Source organism: Taeniopygia guttata, chromosome 5, assembly GCF_048771995.1.
Source record: "Taeniopygia guttata chromosome 5, bTaeGut7.mat, whole genome shotgun sequence".
Taxonomy (NCBI): Eukaryota; Metazoa; Chordata; class Aves; order Passeriformes; family Estrildidae; genus Taeniopygia; species Taeniopygia guttata.
In genome coordinates this window covers 32029132-32052091 of record NC_133030.1, presented here as the reverse complement: position 1 = coordinate 32052091, position 22960 = coordinate 32029132, and the positions used below count along the sequence as shown (strand labels likewise).

General features: G+C 39.7%; 1 protein-coding gene across 8 annotated transcripts in view; it reads left to right on the top strand.

Moving 5' to 3' along the window:
* The window catches only part of RAD51B (RAD51 paralog B), a 424230-nt gene that overhangs the window by 254574 nt on the left and 146696 nt on the right, over positions 1–22960 (top strand). For all 8 annotated transcript variants that reach the window (XR_012056345.1, XR_012056346.1, XR_012056347.1 and 5 more), the window contains exon 10: positions 12547–12625. Coding sequence is in view for 4 of the 8 variants with exons in the window: in XM_072930101.1 (XP_072786202.1) it covers positions 12547–12625 (79 nt within the window). In the remaining 4 variants the exon portion in view is untranslated. The remainder of the gene's footprint in view (positions 1–12546; positions 12626–22960) is intronic.

Genomic DNA, 22960 nt, shown 5'->3' with positions numbered 1-22960 from the left:
GTGAACACACAAAAAGAGTAGGAAAGGGGTTTTGTTTGTTTCATGTCAAAGGCATTTTGCAACCACTAGTGCAGTTAAAAAATATTTATGCTATGATCTAGGACTTTTACTTGGTTGAATCCCAAGCTTTTTGGCCCAGGTCTGGGATTTTAGGATTAGGCCTTTACCTGAAGGAAAGACACTTGAGTCACTTGACACTTTACTGACATTCAAAACCTGTGAGTGGAGAATAGGAAGACCCCACTTCTGATGCTGTTTTATAATGGATTAATTTTCTTTCCATTTATAAGTAATAATGTTAGTGTTTTTCATAATTTAGAAAACCAAAAGGAAGTTAAAGAAGGAATGAGTATTGTTTAAATAAAGATTGGAGACATATTAGAAACAGGCATTGAAGTTGAATTTACAGCAGATACTTTTTTATCTGTGGAAGATAACTGTGTTGCTAAAATTACTATAGACATTCAAAGAATAGTGAAAGTGATAAATCATGATGGCAATGCAGGTGGTAATTACTTACTTAATGTACATTCCTCATGTTGTGCTGCTGAGTTACACTGAGCTGATTTGCTCTGTGCAGTGGCATGGGCAGAGGAGCCAGTGGCATCTCTGTCTGAACATGCAGTTCCTGGCTTCTGAGCTGTGCTCCCCACTGCTCCCATTGCTTCCAGCCATGTCTGGCAGGCTGGGTGGAAGCAGCCAGAAGAGCTGCTCTGATGCTATTGTACTGGTACTCCCTTAGGAGTCCTCCACTATTTGGGACATGGGATCTCTGGGATAAAGCAGTGTTCCAGTATGGGTCGTAAATAAGTATTGTATCCTTCAGCTTTTTTCTTATTTGCAGAACTGGAGTGAAATGGAACAGTACGAAAGGCTCTGAAAAGCTACGTAAACGATTTTCTGTTCTTCTCAGTACTGGTATACTATGAATCTCATGAGTGACCACAAGTTACCACATAAGAGAATTCCCATAGGAGTCTGTGTTTATGTTGCCCAACTACTTTATCCAGCCACAGCACCATCCTCAGATCCCTTTTCTTGGCACTGTTTTATTATGGTAAGCAGGACACTCTTGCTGGCTGGCTGCTTTCCTGCTTAGTAAAAGCTACAAGCATTTTCTTCTGAATTAGCCTTCACATTGGACAATTATCAGGCCTTTGAGCCTCAAAAGTATTATTGCATAGGCTATTATCATGGCCAAGTTCTTGTGAAGTTTCCTGGCCTATAGAGGAGTCTCCACTGGAAAAATCAGGACACTCGGAAACAGAAAAGTTGACAAAATCCATTTTACAAACTAGGGAACAGGGCATGTAGCAGAGAGACAGAAAATGCTTCTGGGGAAAGGAATTTTTTAGGATCTGGTGTTTCATGAGCTGAAGGGAGCTGACTACCCTGCATACCCTCCCTGTATTTCACCCAGGGGAAGTTTCACCAGAAGTCTGACTTCAGCAAAGTAAACTGGAGGCAGCCTGGTTTTCTCCAGTTCCCTGGCTATGCTGCTGCAGTTCAGACACCATTTGAATACACATGTGGGATTTAATTTTCTTTTCCAATTAAAACTTGCTGTTTGCCTGGGTAATGCAGTTCCCTGCCACTGAAGTTATTGTTAAGTTCTGTACATCAGGCAAGAAAAGACTCTCTGAGTATAAGGGCTCAGGAATGTGCTGGCAGTCTGGGAAAAGAATAGGTAAGGAAAAGCAGCATTTTGTTAGATTTGGCCTGTTGCGTTCAGGACAGTTGTTGCTCTGGAGCACATCAGGACAGTTCACCTTGGATAGTTTTGGTTTTGTTGTCTATGTTTATCTTTGATACTCATTTGAGGTTTTGATTATTTTCTTTCACTGAAGTTATGTTTACTCTGTCCAAGGATACTCAGAGCTCCTCATTATAGTGCCTGATGCTAAAACCACGCCTTAATGGCACTACATATTTCATGCTGACCTCTCTCACTTGAAATCCAATGTTTGGCACACCACAAAAGCTGAAACAATTTGCAGACTGGTCATCTGTTGCTAGCAACTGCCTGGACAGGCTCAGCCAAAACACATGCCTTTGTTCTCGTTTTATGAGAGGGGGAGGAATGGACCCCACTGAAAAGAGATAGCACAACTGTTGCTTATTGATCCTTCTGGATTGCTGCCTTTGGGTACAGGAAAGTAGGGTACCTCTGGAGCTGTGCCTACCTGGCAGAAAATTAATACAGTAAAGTTGTTACAGATGTCTTATGTCCAGGTACTGTTTTCACATAGTTGCTCAAAAAGCGGTGGCAAAGTTAGTAAGAATACTCATGAATCCTGATTCCCAGTTCCTGACGTTATATTGCTTTTTATGAGGAACACCTGAAGCCAGCCACATGTAGCAGGCTTGAGATTTGCAGTGTCCTATTTCCTGACTTGTCCTCTCTGTTTCTTCTCTATTCTTAAAAGATTCTTGGTTTTCATTTCTATCTCCTTCTTTTGTTTGTTTTCCTTCCATTTCTTTCCTTTGCAAGTATTGAATGTCTCCTGTGGGAGTAAGCCCAGCCACATGTGCATGCAATGATGGTTTGTTTTTATTGGAGTCATTGCCTGTGACTGTTATTCATTACTATAGGAAGAACTGCGCTAACAAACTGCTCTGAGAGCTTTTTTTTTTTTTTTCTGTTGTAAAAAGTCCTGTTTTGTCCACAGCCATTGAGAGTGTCTAGTGCCATCATTAAGACATTGAGGGTTTGGAGCTCAGACACTAGTACTGCCTCCTGAATGGCCTGTTGTGTCTGGTGTCGAAAAGCAGAATCTCAGCATCTCAGCTTCTTTGCATGGTGTCTCTTTAGGTCAGCTTTTCAACCATCTGTCCACCTCTCGCCACCTAAGCAACTCAATTGACCTCTGCTTGGGGAAGAATTTGTGGTTGCACAAAGTGCAAGCATGGTCACTGGCTACTATTGGGTGCTCTTAGAATAACAAAGTTTATGGCCAGAACATCATCAAGCCAGGTCTGCCTGAGATCTGATTCAGAAAAGAACAGTAAAAAGTACCACAAAATGCTTCTGTCTCACTTGGACTTCTAATCTTCACACTGGACAAGTAATCCTCACTTTTGTTTGAAGTTATCACATATTTGTGTTACCATGGGCAAGACCATGATGTCCCAGAATTTCTGGTACTTCAAGATGAATATCTAGCATAAATAATAAAATTATTGGTAGTTGAGTTAGGAACACATGCTTAACATAAATGTAAGCTAGAACTAAGAATGTAAGCAGCCTAAATAATTTCACATAAGAAATACAGAGGTATAGAATTAATTTTTATTCATTAACCTCTTCTGAGAATGGAGTACAGAAGTTGAAGTGGTCTGCCTAAGCTTACACAAAAGATAATATAATCACATCCTGGAAGTTATTGCTAGGATGAAACAAAAAGACAAGAAGTGATTTATCTGAAATTTGGCTATTTTTACATAGCTTCATGATTTCTAGAGATTGTTTTGAATACTTCAAAAGCTCTGCTACGCACTAGCACTGACTCTTATAATTGAAGGTAATCTGTTGGAATTTGGCTGAGAAAGTTTGATCTCTTTGATAGTAATTTAAATTTGTTAATGTAATTGTCATGCTGATATTTCAGGATAGAGATATTTTTGAATTCTTTCTCACATGCTGAATCCATTGCATGTTTTCCCTTGAGCTTTTGAAGACTTTATCTTCATTAATTTTCTTATTCAAATTAGCATCCATAGTTGCTGTTTTCCCTGTAAAAATGTCTTAAGTGCATCTACATTTCTCCCTCCCTCATTTTTTCTCAAGATGATAAACAGGGTATTCTTGGCTTTGCACTCTTAGCAATGTTTTTAATATATGAAATCTATATGTATCGCACTAAAAGAATATAAACAGATGTGCTGCTGAATTTTGAGGGAATGAGATGACAGCAGGATGGTCAGTTGCCTTTTGAGTCCATTCACTCTGCTGTTTTTTCCAGATGTGTGCTAATGGACATTTTTAGGATGTACACAAACTCTGCTTGCCTACTTTTCTGCACTAATTGGTTTGGGTTTATGGAATGCCTCTCATAAACCATCTCTAGCTGCCATTGTTGCTTTTCCATAAAGTACTAGAAAGGAAACTTATTCCTAAACAGTTTCCTCTAGGTGGGATTTTCTTGTGGGGAAAGAGGAGATACAATCCACTTAAAGTGCTCTATAAAGAATTTTATTGAGTTTTGGCCCTTTACCCTGGCCTTGATGAAAACTTTTTCAAACAGCTGGACTTCAGAGAAGCACATCTCTCAAGTGCTCTATATGACACAAATTAAATTATGGTTTCCTAAGAAATATTTTTAATCCAAATGATGATTGGTGGGGTTTTTTTGGGTTTTTTTGGAGTTTTTCTTTTTGGTGGTGTTTTTTGGTTGTTTTTTTTTTTCGGGGGGGGGGGGGGTTGGGGTTTTTTTTTTGCATCTATAAAAGCAGTAGGGATTCCACATCTACTCCCAGTACTGGGGCATGTTTGTAGCCCTGCTTCTCATAGTTCCCTCTCTAGTGCTCAGAGCATCTTAAGCACGCCCTGTTTCAATCCACCCTTTTCTCCTTTCCTTTCCTTTCCTTTCCTTTCCCTTTCCCTTTCCCTTTCCCTTTCCCTTTCCCTTTCCCTTTCCCTTTCCCTTTCCCTTTCCCTTTCCCTTTCCCTTTCCCTTTCCCTTTCCCTTTCCCTTTCCCTTTCCCTTTCCCTTTCCCTTTCCCTTTCCCTTTCCCTTTCCCTTTCCCTTTCCCTTTCCCTTTCCCTTTCCCTTTCCCTTTCCCTTTCCCTTTCCCTTTCCCTTTCCCTTTCCCTTTCCCTTTCCCTTTCCCTTTCCCTTTCCCTTTCCCTTTCCCTTTCCCTTTCCCTTTCCCTTTCCCTTTCCCTTTCCCTTTCCCTTTCCCTTTCCCTTTCCCTTTCCTTTCCTTTCCTTTCCTTTCCTTTCCTTTCCTTTCCTTTCCTTTCCTTTCCTTTCCTTTCCTTTCCTTTCCTTTCCTTTCCTTTCCTTTCCATACATGTGTGGGCTCTAGATGTTTGGGAAGACTGAAGAATGACAGCATATATCTCTTTTTCCTCAGCCTGTCTGGCTTACCTCCTTACTCCCGATAACTGCACAGCCCACCTAGCCTGTAGCCTTTCTTACTAAGTGTGTGAGTGCAGACAGTACAGCTGGAGTGGCTGAGCTTTTTTTGCTTGAAAGGGGAAAATCTGTGCATAGAGAGCCTTTGCTTGCAGTGAGATTTGGAGGAAGATGCAAAAAAAGGAATAACTGTTTTCACAAGAAAACATCCTGATAAAGTCAAAATCTACAGTGAAGGCAATAGGATTTAATAATGTTATTCAGATTTTGTTACTGATATCAGCTATAAAATCTTTAGGACTGTATTTAATTTATGAGCTTCAATTTACCCAAGTGCATAATGGGGTTATTTTTTCCCCACCCTTCTAAGGTCTTTTTAAAATCTATAGATTAAGCACCATGTAAGTGCAAAATGTTGTTATCTGAAGAACCATTTGCCATCAGAGATCAGTTTATTGTTTATAGGAATATCTCATGAGTTTAGTAAATGATTGCAGGAGACCTAAACACTTTTTTTTCCACCATAACACTGGAAAGGCATTAGGGTCACTCTGTTTCTGCAACAAGAAGCAGTTATCTCCCAAGTTGAATCAGAACCCATGGTGGGAGAGAGAGCTCCAAGGTCCAATGCGCATTGATGTTTGGTAAGGCTTGGCAGGAAACACAACCATTTTTTTCTCTTATGTTGTAAAAATCCCATTGCCCTAAAGGATGCTTCAAAAAGGGGGAGTGTGGGAACAACTCTGTGAAGCCTAAATTGGTGCCCTTTAGGGAACTCTCACTTCTCTGCTTGGGTACCTTTCTGGCGGGCTGAAGGCAGTGTGAGCTGTGGGACTGAGATGGCCCTGGGAACTGGGTTGCAACTCCTGCTCAACAGTAAATGATCTGCAGAATAAGGACTGCTGCTTTCATTTCTAGAATATATCAAATTCCGGCACGCTGGGCCTAAGAAGTAGCAGAAAGGAGGGCAGAAAAAACAGTTATGAAGTCTACTGGGATATCTGATGCAAAATCAACTTTGTTGTTTTCCTTCCTGGCTTTTTCCTGGGCTCTGTTGCAGCTGAAAAAACAACTCTTCTGGTCTACAATAAGAGGGGAAATTCTGGCGTGCAGATTGTCCACCCAGTCAATTTGGCACAATTATGGGAAAGATTTGTTTAGCTTAGCACTGATTTTATTAGTACATGAGTCTAATCAAGCCTTGAGAGAGAATATTTTTGCTGTTGAGTGACCCTGTCAATGGTGTAGGCTTCTTTCTCAATTCTCATGCTCTTTCAAGGGAACATGGTGTTATTGAAGAGTTCTGCTGAAATGCACCAGCTATTAGCAAAGCTTGTTCACTGCAATAGGACAGCAACAAGATGTAGCAAAATGTCCCAGCAAGCCAGCATTGTTTTAGCAAGAGCCACAAGAGTCATGAGAGCCAGACTTCTTTCACAGGTCTCTGGTATTCAGTCAGTAGACCTGAATTCTAAATTATTTATTGACTGTAAATGTGGATTTGCTTTTCATTCAGTCCCTAGTGCATGTTATATGCATTTTGTCAGTACAACAGACAAGAATAATAAGAGTCAAGAGGAAAAGGTAGTGTAAGAAAAAGCTTGAAATAGAATAAAATAAAAAGAGAAGAATATGTTCATTGATAAGAAACTGACATACTTTAAGGGAAGTTTCAAATTGTTTTATTTATGTTCCTTAGTCATTGCTAAAAATCAATTTCTTGTAATAGCTTCCATAAAAAAATAGGAACACTAGTGGTTCTTTCCAATCTAAATGGAAATTATGTATTAAATGTTAATACAGATGATTTTTTCAAATATTTCATTGAAATATCTTAGTCCATTAGTTTTGTTAAAATCATTCACTTTCCAATATAAAATCATAATTTTTCAGTCACGTGAGAGCTGATAGCTTAGTCAAAATCATCTTGTTATTTCACTGTTTGGTAGTTTATTATCCTGGCATTTTGATAAGTAATTTGATATAAGACTCTGCCCTCTTCATCATCTTTACTTTTTTTTTTTCGGCAGAACATTGGCTTGATTTCTGGTTGTCAGAAGCCTTCTGAAAGTTCATGCAATACCTTTTCCAATTCATTACTTTCCTTGCTATTGACAGGAGGTGTTGTCCCAATAATTACTATTTTCTGCTGGGCTTCTGCAATCAATTCTGTGATTCATCTCTTCCTTAGAGCTCATAAACAATAAAATGTATTATTAAAAATGTTTTCCCTAACTAAAACAAATGTTAATGTACAATATTTCTGCTGTCATCATCAATTCTTTTTCAGCTGCTCTGCTTGTCTTACATTTATCTTCCTTTATCTAATCTAATGGCATCTATCCAATTTCTATTCACTTTTCATCAAGGTGATATATTTCCTCTTACACAATACCTTTGTGTTCTTAGCATGCTTTATGACAGAAATTATTTTTCAGTCATTTAACATTTATTCTACATTGTTGTCAAATAATAAATATTTATTACAAAACTCTTGACAGAGAAATGTGATGCTAGAAAGAAAAGAAAGGAAACTAAGATTTGACCATTTTATAGAGGTTGGACTTGGCAAAACTTGAAATTGCTTTCTAGGGACAGCAGCATTATAACTGCAGATGGATTTTACACTCCATTCCAGAAGCTCATGGGTAGCTCATGGAGAGCATTTTGGAAGTATCATAGGATAAATTAGAAAGGCTCAGTACTGTTTCATCATTTTTTAATGTCTGTTTTCTATTAATTTTACTATTTTAAAATATTTTTTGTAATCGAAATGCCTGTTAATTTCTTTAGCCTATTACTTACCATTACTGTTTACTCATCTCAAAATGTGTACTACTTTTGGTTCAATTTTAACTGCACTGAAGTGTTAATAGAAAATAAAATTGTGGGGCCTGGATTTATTTTTGATTCCATGATTAAATAGTGCTTATCACTAAAGGTGTGTCTTTCACTTATCTGGCTAGGAAACAGTGCAATAAATTCCTTTACATACGTCAAGAACGATAGTGGAGTTCTATTTTCCTTTCTTTTCCTGAAGTGAAAAAGGAACTGAGGAAATCTTCTATGTTGGACTGAAAATTTTGCTTCATGATCTCAAGTTTTATAAAGTAAGATTATGGAAAGAGATCTGTGTTTCAGCTTGTTATTAAATAATTCTGAATTCAGATCCAGGTTCACATAACACATCTCTCTGTACTCTCCCCAGTTTTCAGCCAGGAGTGATTTGAAATTGAAACAAGACATATACTTGAATATATGTGAGTTTTATAAATTCCTAGTGTGCCTGTGCTGCCTATTTCTGAATTATTCTGGAAGATCCCATTTATTCTCCACATCCTCAGGTGGCTGTTAGGAATCTCATGGACAGAAGCAAATGCTCACCAGAAGACATAGATGAGAAGACTTTAAATGACAAATTCTGTATTTGAAAACCAGCAACTTTTTCTTGGTTTATTCATCACAAAGATCCTTAGTTGCCTGTCAGCCATCAAAGGACATTGTTAGCATGCATTGTTCCAACTCTGTCAGTTCTATCAGCATAAAAGATTGGTTGGCAGGGCTTTGTTGCTGTCAGGAAGCCCATAGGACTTGAAGAGACTTAACAGGTCATGAAGTGCTCCCGAGGCACTGCTTCATATCCCTGTCATAAATATTTTAATCTGAATCCTAAAAACAAAGATTAACTTTTTAGCTTTGCCTGTTTTGAGTTGAAGGCTCTTTCACAGTCTCACTTTACTGATAGTTATGAACTTTAAAATTTCCAGCCAAAATGTCTTCATTGCTGCAAATCTGTTCTTCTGCAGTGTTGTCAGTTTGAGAAGTTCTTCTCTTTCTTCCTGCTTCATTCTCTCATTTCCTCTCTCCCCATTCACTTACACACAAAGACACTGTCAGCCTTCATTTTTGCCAGATTCACTGAGCTAATGTTTTTCTAGTGCCATCTCAGATGAGCACTCCAGTCTCCTCACCAGCATACAGCCCCTCTCTTGCAGTTTGGGTTCATAAGTGACCTGTACAGTACATGGTCTCACAGATGAAACCTTGCTGGTGTCTTGTGCAGAAACACCCAGGTGTCCCTGGTTTTACCAGGTGTATGTGGTGGTGCACCGTACAACTGGGTCTGTCAGTGTCTTGACCACCTCACCTTGTGGGTCGATCTAAGTGAGATACTAATATCAGGTGCACCCAGGAAGTGTCTTCTTTCCAATAACTGTTTCTCCTTTTGTCTTACAGTTCCTGTGCTTATCCTTATTTTCTTCATTACCAGTAACCATTTAGCATTGTTGAAAGCTTTACAGAGATCTGAAGAGATGAGTCCAAATTTATATCAGACTTCTAAAAAAAAATCAAAGAAGGATGTCATGTATGTCTGGCATGACATCCATGTTTTCTTTTACCCCATTTTCCAAGACTTTAGTTCATAGAATAATAGAATATATTGAGTTGGGAGGAACTCATAAGGATCACAGAGTCCAGCTCCTGGCCCTGCACAGGACAGCCTGAGGATCACACCCTGTGCCTGAGAGTGTTGCTCAAATGCTTCTTGAACTCTGTAAGGCTGGTGCTGTGACCACTTCCCTGGGAAGCCTCTTCCAATGCCCAAGCACATTCCAGGTGAAGAGTTTTGTTACAGTATCTGACCTAAACCTGTTCTACTACAACGTGAGCCATTCCATCCTATCACTGGTTGCCAGAGGGAAGAGATTGGTGCCAGCCCCTCCTCCTCCCCTCATGGGGAAGTTGTAGTCTGCAGTGAAATCACCCCTCAGTCTCTTCTTCTCCAGACTGAACAGTCCAAGCGACCTCAGTTGCTCCTCATACGTAGTCCCCTGAAGATGCTTCACAATCTTTTTGGACACTCTCTTACAGCTTTGTATGCTTCTTACACTGTGGCTCTCAGAACTGCCCCCAGCACTGGAGGTGAGGCTGCCCCAGCTCAGAGCAGAGGGGACAATCCCCTCCCTTGCCTGGCTGTGATGCTGTGTCTGATGCACCCCAGGACACAGGTGGCCCTCCTGGCTGCCAGGGCACTGCTGACTCTGTTCAGCTTGCCATGGACCAGGAGCCCCAGGTGCTTTTCCGCAGTGCTGCTCTCCAGACTCTCGTTCCCCAGTCTGCCCTTCCATCCAGCATTGCTCCATCCTGGGCACAGAACCCAGCACTTGCTGTTGTTAAACTTGGTGATTGTCCAGTCCCTTAAATTTTCAATGTTTCTCTGCAGGACCTCCCTTTCTCAGAGTGAGTCAACAGCTCCTCACAATTTAGTATCATCAGCAAAATTACTTACTATGCCTCTGAGTCCTGTGTCCAAGTTGTGTTATTCCTCACTTCAAATTTTCTTCTAAAGCCTTGCATATTACTATCAGGTTACATGCATCCACTCACTAGTTTACTTTTTTTTTTTTTCTCTTCTTTTAGGGGGCCTAAGTTTGCTGGTTCTCAGTTATGTTGCATCATCTTCAAGTTCATAGGAAAGTGACAAATAAGCTCTCAGACTTAAATTCACATGCTGTTTCTTAGAATGGTTTCCTGATAGTGATTATCTATTTCTGCTGAATGTGCTGAATTCCTGGATTTTTCATTCCACTCAGTTGTTATTTCTATATCAATGTGATATGGATAAATTCCCCTTACCTGCCTTTTCTTCTTTTTCAGTTTTGTCCTACTTGTGGAATTCTTTTTCCACTGATATCTAGGAATATATTTAATTACTATCCCAATGTAATTTCATTATAAATTCAACTTTTATTTACTTTTTGCTATTGTTAATTGTATTTCCGGAGACAACATTACCTGATTTTTAGTAATCCTTGATTTATACTTCCACTTCCTGGCCTTCAAAATAACTTTTTCTTTTTTTGATATGTATTTCCTTACATGCTATGTAAGTTCCTTGTCTATATGTAAGAACCTGCTCTATGTTGACTGTTCTAGCTAGAGGATAGTTTGCAATGAACTTTTACAGTTTTTTGATTTTGCTTGAAAAACAAATGTAAATACATATTTACTTATTTTTTAATGTTATGTTAAATACTGTAGTTTGATGTTATAAAAAGAATTCTCTGTACTCTATCTGGTTGTGAAATGGGCAGTTGTGCTTTAAAGGTTCATTTCTCACTGGGCAAACATTCAAAATAAAGCAATATCTTTGAATATTCTGAGCTGTTTCCATTTCACCGAAAAGGAAGCTAATTTGGTGTCTCAGATGTAGCTGTGCCTTTCAGAGGGGCCTGTGAGGTGCTGCTGAAAGGAAGTGTTTTATTATAGTTTTTCATTGCTATGCATAGCTGTGCACATACTGTAACTGAATAAAAATGCAGTACTAGAATGTACATAGAGTTATTTGAATGTCTATCCATGTGCATGCATGCGTAGTGCACATGCATGTATATGTTCGTATTTATGTGCATAGTAGTGCATGGAATGCCAAAATTTGACTTTAGATGTCAGAATTGTAACTGATTCACTTCAGGCTTTTCCAATTAAACAGCCAGCTGTTGTGGGAAACTACCTGAGTGTTTGCACCATTTTTCCACTCCATCCTCTCTCTTGTATTTTTACAGCTGAGGGAGTGTGTGAAGCACCTGGAGGCAACTCCTCTTCACTCTGCTTTCTTCCTGGCAGTCTTCCTCCTGCTGTCTCTGTGGTGACCAGAGACAGGACCTGAGGAAATGGCCTGAAGTTGTGTCAGGGGAGGTTTAAGTTAGCTATTGGAATAATGCTCTTCATGCAGAGGGTGTTTGGGCACTGGAACAGGCTCCCCAGGGCTGTGGTCACAGCATCAAGCTCCTTCAAGAAGTGTTTAGGAAAATGCCCTCAGGTACATGGTGTGACTCCTGGGGATGGTCCTGTGCAGAGCTGGGAGTTGGATTAGATGAACCTTGTGCATCTCGTCCAGTTCAGCTTATTCTGTGATTCTGTGATAATCACAGGCAAGGGAATTCAGGTTTTGTTAGAGTGCATCAGGCATGTGGGATGTGACTTGCCCCTCTTTTCTCCAGAAGATAATCCCACAGAGAATGGTAATTAACATGGAAGAGGGGAAAGTGCTACTACAGCTACTACAGTTTTCCTACTTGGAGTATTCACAAAGTATTCACAGTATCATATACCTGTATATGGCAGTAGCAGTTTTATTCAAAATCGTCTTAGAGTGCAAAAGCCTGAACCAGCAGGAATGGTTAAGCTTAACAGGATGCCAATAAGACAAGCAAAATGTACTGCTTTCATGATGGTGTTTTTTTAGGACCTGTAAATCCTTTTAAAATTGCAGCGTGTTCTATATATGTGTATCAGAATATCTTAACTACTTAGAAGTGACAGGGCTAGATCAATAACTTCATGTTATTTCTGAAGTATGCTTTATTACTTCTGAAAGTTAAATCTGGTGAGAAGTTTTTGCAGATTTGAGCTTTGATCAGTATGTTATACAGATGCATACTTACATAATGTATTTGCTTTGCAGCTCCTGGTTGCTAAATCCCCTGTTGCTCCATTCTCCACTTTTTTCTACACCATTGAGAAATCAGGCTTGGTTCTTCAAGGTAAGACCAGACCATTGGTTATTTTGCCTTTTCTATTAGTATTTTAAGCAGACTGAATGTAGGTAACAACAACTATTGTTGAAAATGATGCTGTTCATACTGAATTAAAGCCCCACACATTTAAACATTCTTGTTAACTAGGGGATTATTCTACTGAATTCACTGCTTTTTTCTTGGATTACACTAAATTAGTTCTTGCCTATTGCCATGGATCTAGAAATGGGCCTTGAAATTATTAACCTGGGCTCCTTGTTTTTCTCCAAGGTAAAGTGGAATGGTTTGGGTCCTGTGGGATAGGTTTCTTTAGGATAAACATACCCATCTATCATTAAAACATGCTCTAAAAAATGGTTCTTCTTTAGCAAATGGCTTGGCATCCTTAAAAATACAAGGAATAAATATCTGTTTTCTATTTTTGTGATAATTTTAATGCTAATGCCCTATGGTCTTAAATTATCCTCAAATTCTCTAGGATATGAAGTGGTATACTGAAAAGCTGGATATTACTACCATGCTGACAGGGAACTAGAATTCCTCCTGGCTGTGTCCTGAATCATGTACTTTTAGACACAGCAAAGAGGGAAATTAATCTCTTCCCTTCTTTTCCTATTTATCCCAACAAACATCTTACTTTTTGACAAACATTCATAGATCAATTTTGTTGAGTTTTCCCATTTCAGAAACAGAGAATTTGTTCAGAGACAATCTTAATTTTTCAGCTCTTTTCTGTGAGCCATGAATATAGCTTTCCCAAGACTGAACCATACCTTTAAAGAACAAAGAGGCCTGGTTGCAAAAATGATGGAGCAGCATTCTGATAGAAGGATATCACTGGATTAAAAGTGTGGCAATTGCTCTTTTCCCTATACCCATATGTTTCTGGGGTATATTTTAAAACATCATTTGCCATTTTTCTACAAACAGATAAAATAGCAGTTTGGATTTCTTTAAGTAATTGATGTCTTGATATCAGGCATTCTTTGTGCATTTTGAAAGGCAACAAGACCGTCTTCTCTGTGTGAGCCCTTGATTAGTTTCTGGCTACATCATTATGTTTCTATTTTTGATATTTATCTCCAAGATGGGTAGCAAGGAAGGGTATGGTTCCCCAGACTCTTTTACAGAGACTTGTAAGCACTTACACGTGAACCATCTCACTGATTTGTAAAAGTAATATTGCATGGTCTCATCCCACATTTCAGTGATCATTATTTCTGTGGAAACAGGAAGTGAGCAAATCACCAGGAAATGTCTGGTTTGGATAAGATGCAGAAAGTGGCACCAGGCTTCCGTGTTCTAGAGAGGCTAGAGGTTTTCTGGAAATTGTACTTGGTGCTTCTTTCCAAAGGGAAGCTGGATGCAAGGTAAGATGACAGCCAGGCAAGCAGCCACGGGCCAGCCGGTGCCTGCCTGAGGGACACCACAAGGCGCTGACCAGCGGGATCTGTCCCCAGCCTGGCCGCAAAGGCACCTCTCCCATTCAGCCTTTGTAGTTTAATTCCCTTGGTGTCAGGAGGAGAGCACACTGAGGGTGCCTGATGGGAACAAGTGGGTGGATGTGGGAACTGGTGAGAAGCAGCAGCTGGCTGAAGTGCCCAGGATTCTTTCATTTTACTCAGGGGGTCCCATCTCGGGACCATTAACCAATAGGCCATAAACAAATTGATATCGGAAAATGTGGCTGGAAGCTCCCTGATTAGCGAGGGTGAATGGGGAATGAAAGACAAAGTGAAAGTGTGATTTAACAGTTCCACAAGCAATTTCCATTGCCACCTCTGAGGGATTAGGATGTGTGGAATAGGCTAAAAAAAATTAAAAAAAAAAGAGGAGGAGCTCCCCCCCGCTTTGTTCTGTGGGCTGGAGGATAATAAAACGGCAGGAGAGGCAGCGGCTAGTTAGGGATTTCACAGGCTGCTATTTGATGCAGTTTAAGGAGCCCTTCTGCTATTGTTGCAGTTAAAATGGGAAGCGGAACTGTTCTCCATTTGCAAAAATCTCCAGCGTCCTCAGGAAGAGGGCTGAGAGCAAAAGGCTATTAAGATGGTAATGCTGCCCCATTTGGAGGAGTGTATCAAAATCCTCTTTGTCAATGTAAATTGCTGCTCTGTTTCCCTGGTATCTTTGCATCTCATGGCCTCAGTGTAAGCACAGAAATTTTTGGAGGAGACCCTAGTGAAGGCAGAACTGCTTCACTTTTATTGTCAGAGGAGATCTCCAGGCTGCCCAAGGGTCCCTTGGAGAAAACTTCTTTGCTTTTATAAATCTGAAGTGTTCAGGGATTAAGAGAATCCATTTATGCACTCATTCTCTTATTTCTACTTTCAGACTAGAGAAATGAAATGTGATAATTGAAAAGCAAGATTGGACAATCATAAATTTAGCAAAGAAAAGTCTGCAGCCTCCTCCTTTCATTGCTTCAAATTGCTCTGTGCTATAGGGGGGGGTGGGCAACCCTAAAAATACCCTCAGTTGCCTTTACATTGCAATGCAGTGTCATGTTATGTTCTGCCAGTGTCACTCTTTGATGAACCTGAATTGTGAGTGTAGAATCCAGTCTGACAGCCAATCTCTATTTTGTAGAGATCTTAGACAAAAAGGCAGAAATCTGGATCAAGCACTGCAAAATATTGGAAGTTTTACTGTCAGCTTGTGTTTGCTGTTCTAAGAACTTGCTGTCGCTTCCCTATTTCAATATATCAGTGGCAGTGAGTGGAGTCATACTGTTAAAAAGAAGAATCCAATTAAAAGAGCTCCAGATCTACTTGATTAAGATTAAAAGTTGTAACATTATTTTTCTCCTTGGCTATGAAATAACTTCTGTTTTAATTGGAAGTTGCTAACTGGTAATTCTGTTCTGGTACAACAGAAGAAATTTTGAGCTGCTCTTGCCTAATTGTAGTTTCATTGAAATTGAATGTAGCACTGCTGGATTAGGCCAGCTGAACTAGAAGATGCTACTTAGCTTTGTGCACACATACGCGAAAAAGATAGGCTGAATGAAACTGATTTGAACCTGTATGCTGTGGGTGATCATCCAAGCCTAGCTTTCAAAGCAGCAGTGTTCTGGGGTATAAATACAAGTAGGCAAGAAGCCTAGCTGTTACCTGCCAACAACTCAGATGTTTGTGGAAGTCTCATTCCATCTTACTTAAGCAAATGCCTTCTGTTACCAAGAGGATGGTGCTGCAAAAAGAGACAGGGACACGGTGGCTGTCTGCCAGCTGAAGAGTCTTTTGGGACTGAATGCTTTAACTAAGTGATTAACATTGCCCTTCATGGAAAAACTCAGAAGCACTGAAAACATAAGGCAAATTATATTAGCGAGCTAGGATGTGCTTTTGAATAATGATATATTTTCAGTTTCATAGGGTTTAAAGATGGATAGAATTATCAGTTCATCCAAACTGACCTCCCATATATCACACATGTTTCCTTCAGGTACCTGGTTTGCCTCACAGTGTTTTCAAGTTTTAGCTACCTTGCTGCAAAACCCTTGTTCTGTATTTCAGATTAGAATTTGTCTGCCTTCAGCTTTTGTCCTCAGTTCTTGTAATGACCTTCAGTGCTAAAAATAAGCAGTAATACTGTTAAATGGTTGCCATTTTTCATGAGTGTACTTGGCATAATGATTTATCTTGCTATGTTTTACTCTTCCTTTTTGAAAGTATAACTGGCTATAAATTTAACCTCAAAATGTTATGTCTCCTGCTGACTGGCTCCCCTTACTTCTCAAAGAAAGAATAGAATACCTTGTATTGCTAAAGGGAAGAGTTTGGGGGCTGTGCTACAGGACTGGATAGTTAATTTATTAATCCACCCTTTCTGCTGCCCTCTTTTTCACTGCACACAACCTGTCTGAACACAAATGTACTCACCTTGCATGTAGTGTCCTATTGAGGCAGGTAACTTATTATATGTAGAAACAAAAGAATGTGGAAGAGAGTGTCTTTTAAGTTTCACAGTAGTAAGGGAAAAGATCTAGTAACAGCTAAATCTAGGGAAACCTTAGTACATTATGTTTTATTTGTCACTAAGGTAATGAAAGAGGCTCATTTTGATCTCAAAATAGCATAGGGTCTGGGTTTGTAGTGCAGTATGGCAAACTGTCTCCAAAGTGCTATAACTAATTTCTATGGCTGAAGCAAGTGAAAAGTGCCTCATTTTATTTTGTAAAGAAACAAGTAGTGAGGTAGAAAAGGAATTCTGAAAGAAAGGCCAGCATTATTTGTATTGTATTGTGTGGGTTTGAACAGTGAAAGACAATGATTTACTGCATCAAAAGGTTTTATTCAATTGAAGAACTGTAACTATAAAGTGACCTTTGTCTGGAGCAACATGGATATAATCTGTAAAATGAAGCAGGGTTGTACTTCATGTGTGAATGGGTGGGAGACAGATTAATGGGAATAGAGTTGTGCATTGCTATTGAGATGGTAAAAGATTTGCAGTGCCACTGGTGATTTCCAGCCCTATTGGAGGGATAAAGATGAACTGATCATTGTTAGAATCTCTGTGGGGTGGAACCGTTTTTGCTGTATTCCCCACAGGACACTGAAAGTCTCTTGCTATTTTTAACAGGTTTGCAATAATGAGAGCAAAGAAGCACTATCAATTTATAGGTTAAGTCCGTCCTGGGAGTAAGGCATGAGAAAAAATAAGACTGCCAGCAACATCACCCACACAGATAAAGCTGACATGAATGAAAATGTTCTTTTGTTCAGGCAATTCATGGCATTTTGAGGAGTGGGTTACTAAACCCGGCCCAGGAACGGTGTTTGCTTGGGAGAGGTTGTCCTCACTAGATAGGTTTGTGGGAATTGCTCTACTGCTCTGCAGCAGCACTGCCAAAGCCTTGGTGGAGGAGCTAAACTCCATGGCTGACAAAAGAAGGACGGCAGAGAAACAGGGCACAGATGCAAAACCAAATAAAATGTTTATTATGAGATGGAAGGAAAACATTTTAATGGTGAAGGAAGACTAGAGGCCTCTTGGGTTTAGATCCAGTAGAAACCAAACAAACTGGAATTTCAATAAAATGAAATGTTTCTCTCTGTAAGCATGACCTTTCACATAGTGGCATAGTACATAGGCAGTGGATTGATAAAGTTTCTGGCCATGCTTGTTCCTGTGAGCTTAACTTGTGCAGGGATATTATGCTGGATAAATCTAGTTTAGCACAATGCTTTGAATTACCTGCTTAATTTTAAAAATGCATGTAAAGATACAGTACTGCTATCTTGCACTTAAAGTCAAACATGTTCCTAAAAGCTTTACTAGATTGGAACTGAAGTGCCAGCATTTAACTTGTCTGAAGTTCTACTAAATGTAATACAGAGAAAAGTTTTAGTGTAAGCAGTGTGCCAAATCTGTTCTCATTTATACAAGTGCAAATCAAAACTAATTTCTTTTAATCCAGTGTTGTTAAAACAATGAGCTGAAGAGTGTAAGTCTGTTCCCCTCTTTTCAAGGCTGGCATAGGCTTCCTGGGACAAAATTATCGCACTTCAGAGAAATCTTCTCCTTACCAGGCTCTGTGTAATGGATTCCTGATCAAAGTGGGCTGCTCCCCTGGGTTTTCAGCATAGTACTAAAGTAAATGGCCATTTTTCCAAAAGGCTTTTAACATAAGGAGTGTAATTGTCTGTTGATTAGAGGTAGTGTCTGTGATTTTTGACAATATATTGTTCTGGGAGCTGAACATTGTCATGGAAGACTAAGACTTTACTAGTAATTGCCTGGATTTAATGTAGATGTCATATCTTTCAAGCTACATATTTGTACAGATTTTGTAGGTCAAATGTACCTAAAATGGACTTAATGTTCTTAAGTGAACACATTCATGAGTAGGAAGCTAAATGTCTGTTCAAAAACATGTTTTTCAGCCAGAATAAAGTATCATGCTTTTGTGTGCAGCTTATGAAGGTAAAAGACAGTTAAGTCTCAGTGATTTTTTTCTTTTCTCATATAGGCACAACTAAGTTTCTTTTGCTATCCTCAAAGTTTATGTCTGTACCGGTTTCACCTCTAACATGTTTGGTGAAACCATCACTGATATAATTTGATCTTGTGAAAATATAGTTAGCAATAGAGGACTATGACCTAAATTAGTTACCCTTGGTAATACATGCAACTTTTCTTCAGCTATAGGAATTTATGTATTACTAAAATCTTGTAAAATCCCTAAGTGTACCACCTGTTTTCCAGAGAGAAATGCTGGGTACTTTATTGTTCCCTCTGCTGAGGAGATCCAAGAGTTACGTACAGTCTAAACTCTGGAAGTCTCCAGAGTGCAATTCTGTGTAGGCAAGCACGCTTGGATAGCACTTCATCGAAACTGGAAAACTTTGCCTGAGGAGAAGCTTACTAGCATAGGGATAACACTTTACAAACAGGGCTTCCACTGCTCTGACCCCAGTGCTGTTTTTCTTTGAAACTTTCTCTGTGTTTCAAGAATTAACATACCCTGAACAATCTCATGTATCTCTGCATGTGATGTGTTGACTTGCTCCGTCACAGATTTAAATTATCTTCTCATATATTCTTAAATCTATCTTGATAAGATGGAATAGGAATATATAGCACTTTCTTAGAAACAGGCACATGTGATAAACCCTCTCAGCAAACAGTGGTTTACTTCAAATGCTTTTTCTCATTACAGTCATTCCCTAAAATTGATAATGTTGGGCTGTTACTATAAAGTATCTTCTGCAATGTTCCTTTGAACTTTAGCACTGCTCCTTAGTGTTGTAATGAAACCAAACCTGGTCCTTTGTCATTCAGTTCTGTGAAGACCCCTGAAAAACTTTTGAGATTAAATTTCAGGGCTAGATTGAGTTAAAGAAGCATTATAGAGATAAGAGCAGCAAGGAGGCTAGTCAGCAGTTTGCTGAGTGTGGGGTAGCAGCCTAGGCTGTCCCTTGGTTTGCCATCTGAATAACCCTAGGGGTCTGCCTTAGGGCTCAGCACATAGGCAAGGCAGCACAAGCCTACAGGGGTGAAGAGGAAGTAAAGGCAAATGATGCTACAATTAACAGTTCAACTAAAGATGTTGTTGAAAATATTTTGCTGTATTGTTCACTGAATCTTGTTTTCATTTAAACTTCCTAGTTCTTCAACTACAGAAGCATTCTCCCATGCAATCCAAAGCTCTGTGAAGGTGCACTTCCTAGAAGCAGCAGCTGAGAGGTGGGGAGTGACGCTTCTAGAAAATGCTGGGGAATATTAGAGTCTGAATAGTCTGAACTGAGTGCTGTGTGCTGTTGTGGAGACCTCAGCTGAGATACACCTTACTATTGAGTGAATAGGCTTAGAATAAGCAGGCTGAAATCCAAAGTTGTGAACATCAAGTGTTGCACTGGTGAAGATGTTGTGAGTGAATTTAGGGATGGAATGAGATTCTTTCTTAGTAGCATATATAAATATCAAATTCCTCCTTCAGGCTGCATATGCTTGATGAAGGACTGCAGTCTTGAGACATGACAGGTGGGAACTGCACACCACATCTTTTACTTTTTTCTACATGGTATATTTGTGCTGTGAGTGAATTACCCAAAACAAGGTATTGGGCAGCCAGGCACATACATTGCAGCTGTGAGTCCTAGCTGTGAGCTAGACCATATCCTGTCTGCTGTGGCATTTGCTGAAGTCCACAGAGGAGCAGAACATCCTGTTTGCTTAGTTTTCTTTTGTCTGCCCCATAGCAGCACAGGGAGAATATTACTCTATATCTTTCCTCTTCTGCTCTGAAATTGGATCACAGCACTCATGACTGTGTTCAATAGCTGGAAATGCTGAGGATATCCGATTGCTGAGGTCTCTTATTTTAAACACCACATGCCAGGAAAAGTATGTGGGATCCCACCAGCTTAGCACTGGAGGGTGCAGGATGCATCAACAGGAAAACCAAACAAAACATGAAGTGAAATTCATTTGAAAAGGGAAGGGACTCATAGACCACCAATCAGCAGTGTTTAAACTCCTCATATCTACACAATAGGCCTTTTATATTCCTTCAGTTCTTCTCGATATGCAAACTATCTTAAACTGATTTTTAGAGCTGCAGCTGTCGCCAAAGGCATTAGAACCTGTAGGTGCTCATTACCTTTGAAAATCAAGCCAATGTATTTGAATGTGGTAGTAAAAGCCAAAAGCACTAAATCAGGATGGTGAAAGCATAACTTTGATAGTTCTGTTATGTGATCCTAGCCACCTTCATGTGTGAGGCAGGTCCTCACACAGAGCACACCAGAACTCAAAGGTATGTTATTTCTTCTTTGCCTTTCAGCCAGCCTTCTCCTACAATTCTGTTGCCTTGCTTCATCATGGCAGTCCTTCCAGCTGAGTAACACTGGAAAGGACTTTTTTAGAGTTTAGCAGAGATAACTTTTATTCACCCAGAATACTTTCTTTTCCTTGAGAAACAGGTTTTCTCCCTCTTTTTCTTCCAAATGTGTGTTAGGCTGATGTGGGGAATGAGTGGGCACACAACTGACCCATAGCCAAGTGGGCCAATTTGGCTAGCAGTACAAGATAGCAGCAGCAAGAATGGGCAGCCACCCGAGTCACAGTTTAATTTTCATTTGGAAGACTTGTTGTGCCCTAGGAAAGGTTTTTAAGTAATGGATAAAAGTCAGAGCAAGCCCTGATTACTCTGGTGTAGAATGAACTAAATTCCACTGTCACATCTGAGTGCAAAGGGAGTAAGGTGTCCCTAAGCTGGTCCCAGCTGCCTGGGCTCAGGAAGGACACCATTTACTGCTCTGTTACTTAAGGGTACAGGAAAACTTAATACACAAACTGAATTTGCAAATTCAGGGCCTCTTCAGCCACCGAGGGCTGCAGCCAAGTGTGGCATTAATTTACAGGGAAAACTTGTTTAACTGGCCCTCTGTTACTGCTTGCCTCAGACTGGAAGCTTTCTCAGTTCATTTGGTGTCTTTTTTTTTAATTTCATTTTTCAAAGTGCCACATATTGTTGGTAAAATAAGGAAACTTGAAAACAGAGGAAGTAGAGGTAATGTTGATGTTGAAACACCAGCAATTGAAAATATCATTCACAGTTTCCTTTAAAACAAAACCCAGGGGTAAGATAATGCTAACCAGGGCTGGGTGCCGAAGAGAGCACCATAAAGAAGCATCCACTGTTATTGTTCAACTCAGTGTTTGTTCTTCATGTGAACAAAAGGAAGGAAGAGCTCTGCTATCAGGCTGGAGAGGAAGGAGTCTTTGTTGCCCTTGGCTACCCTAACTTTAAATGTGAGGAAGCGCAGGGCACTGCAACATAACCTTTCTGCAGTATTAGATGAGGAAAATTGATAGTTCAGGAGGTTAAGGGCAGACACTATTTTTCTAGGCTTCCCTTTCATGACAGCCCCAAATCAGGTATGGCAGTGCTAGTATTTACATAGGTCAGATGAGGTTTTAAAAACCTGGTTTTAAACCCTGGTACTTCTTTTTTGCTGCCTTTCTGCCATTTGATTCTTTCTCTGTGTTTTTGCCTAGAAGCAGTGAGAGATGCCATTTCCTTATTGAATGTGATAGGCACCCAGTGTCCTGAGTGTAAAGTTCAGTCATGTTGCTGAATGTATCTGCTAGAGACTGAGTCAGGTTTACTGTACTTTTCTGTTCCTGCTCCGCCCATAGATTTGTCTGCTGATGTGGCAGAATTCCTGCTGTCCCTCTCCCCATCTTCCAGGTCATGAGGATGACACACTGTCAGTGATAAAGTTTACCATGCTCACAGCCATTGTTTCAGATTTTCAGATGAGTCAGGCAATGACTGTGTCATCAGCTAACCTCAGGTAACAATTTAAAGATACTCCTACAGTCATGAAACTCTAATTAGCTTGCTCTGTGTGTGTCTAGTCCATGTACTAACTCTGCATTCCAAGAGACACTGGAGAAACAGATTTGCATGCCATTAGAGGCAATGCTGTGGTGTTGGGTTGTTTGAAAACTGTAGGTGCATATTTTGATTTTGATATACAGAGTTCATTCCTCTAGCTTTGAAATTTCTGGACAGACAATAAAAGCAGCCCACAAATACATATCAGCTTTGTCTCCCATTCAAGGTGCATCCCTGCATTGATTTCCTGTTAATTCAAGGATACCATGGTGCATGATGTACAAAATGACACTTCCAACACATTTATGTTAGAGTCTGTTTCCATATTCCTGAAATCTGATTCTTTTCACAACAGTATGTTTTGTGAAAGTTCTACCAACATCACTGTAGACAGAAAAAGAACATTACTTAGATAAATTAGCCTTGTTTTATTTAATGCAAGTGATCTGAGGGCTTGGTGATTTGTCATAGTGAAAGCATTTGGTAAGAAT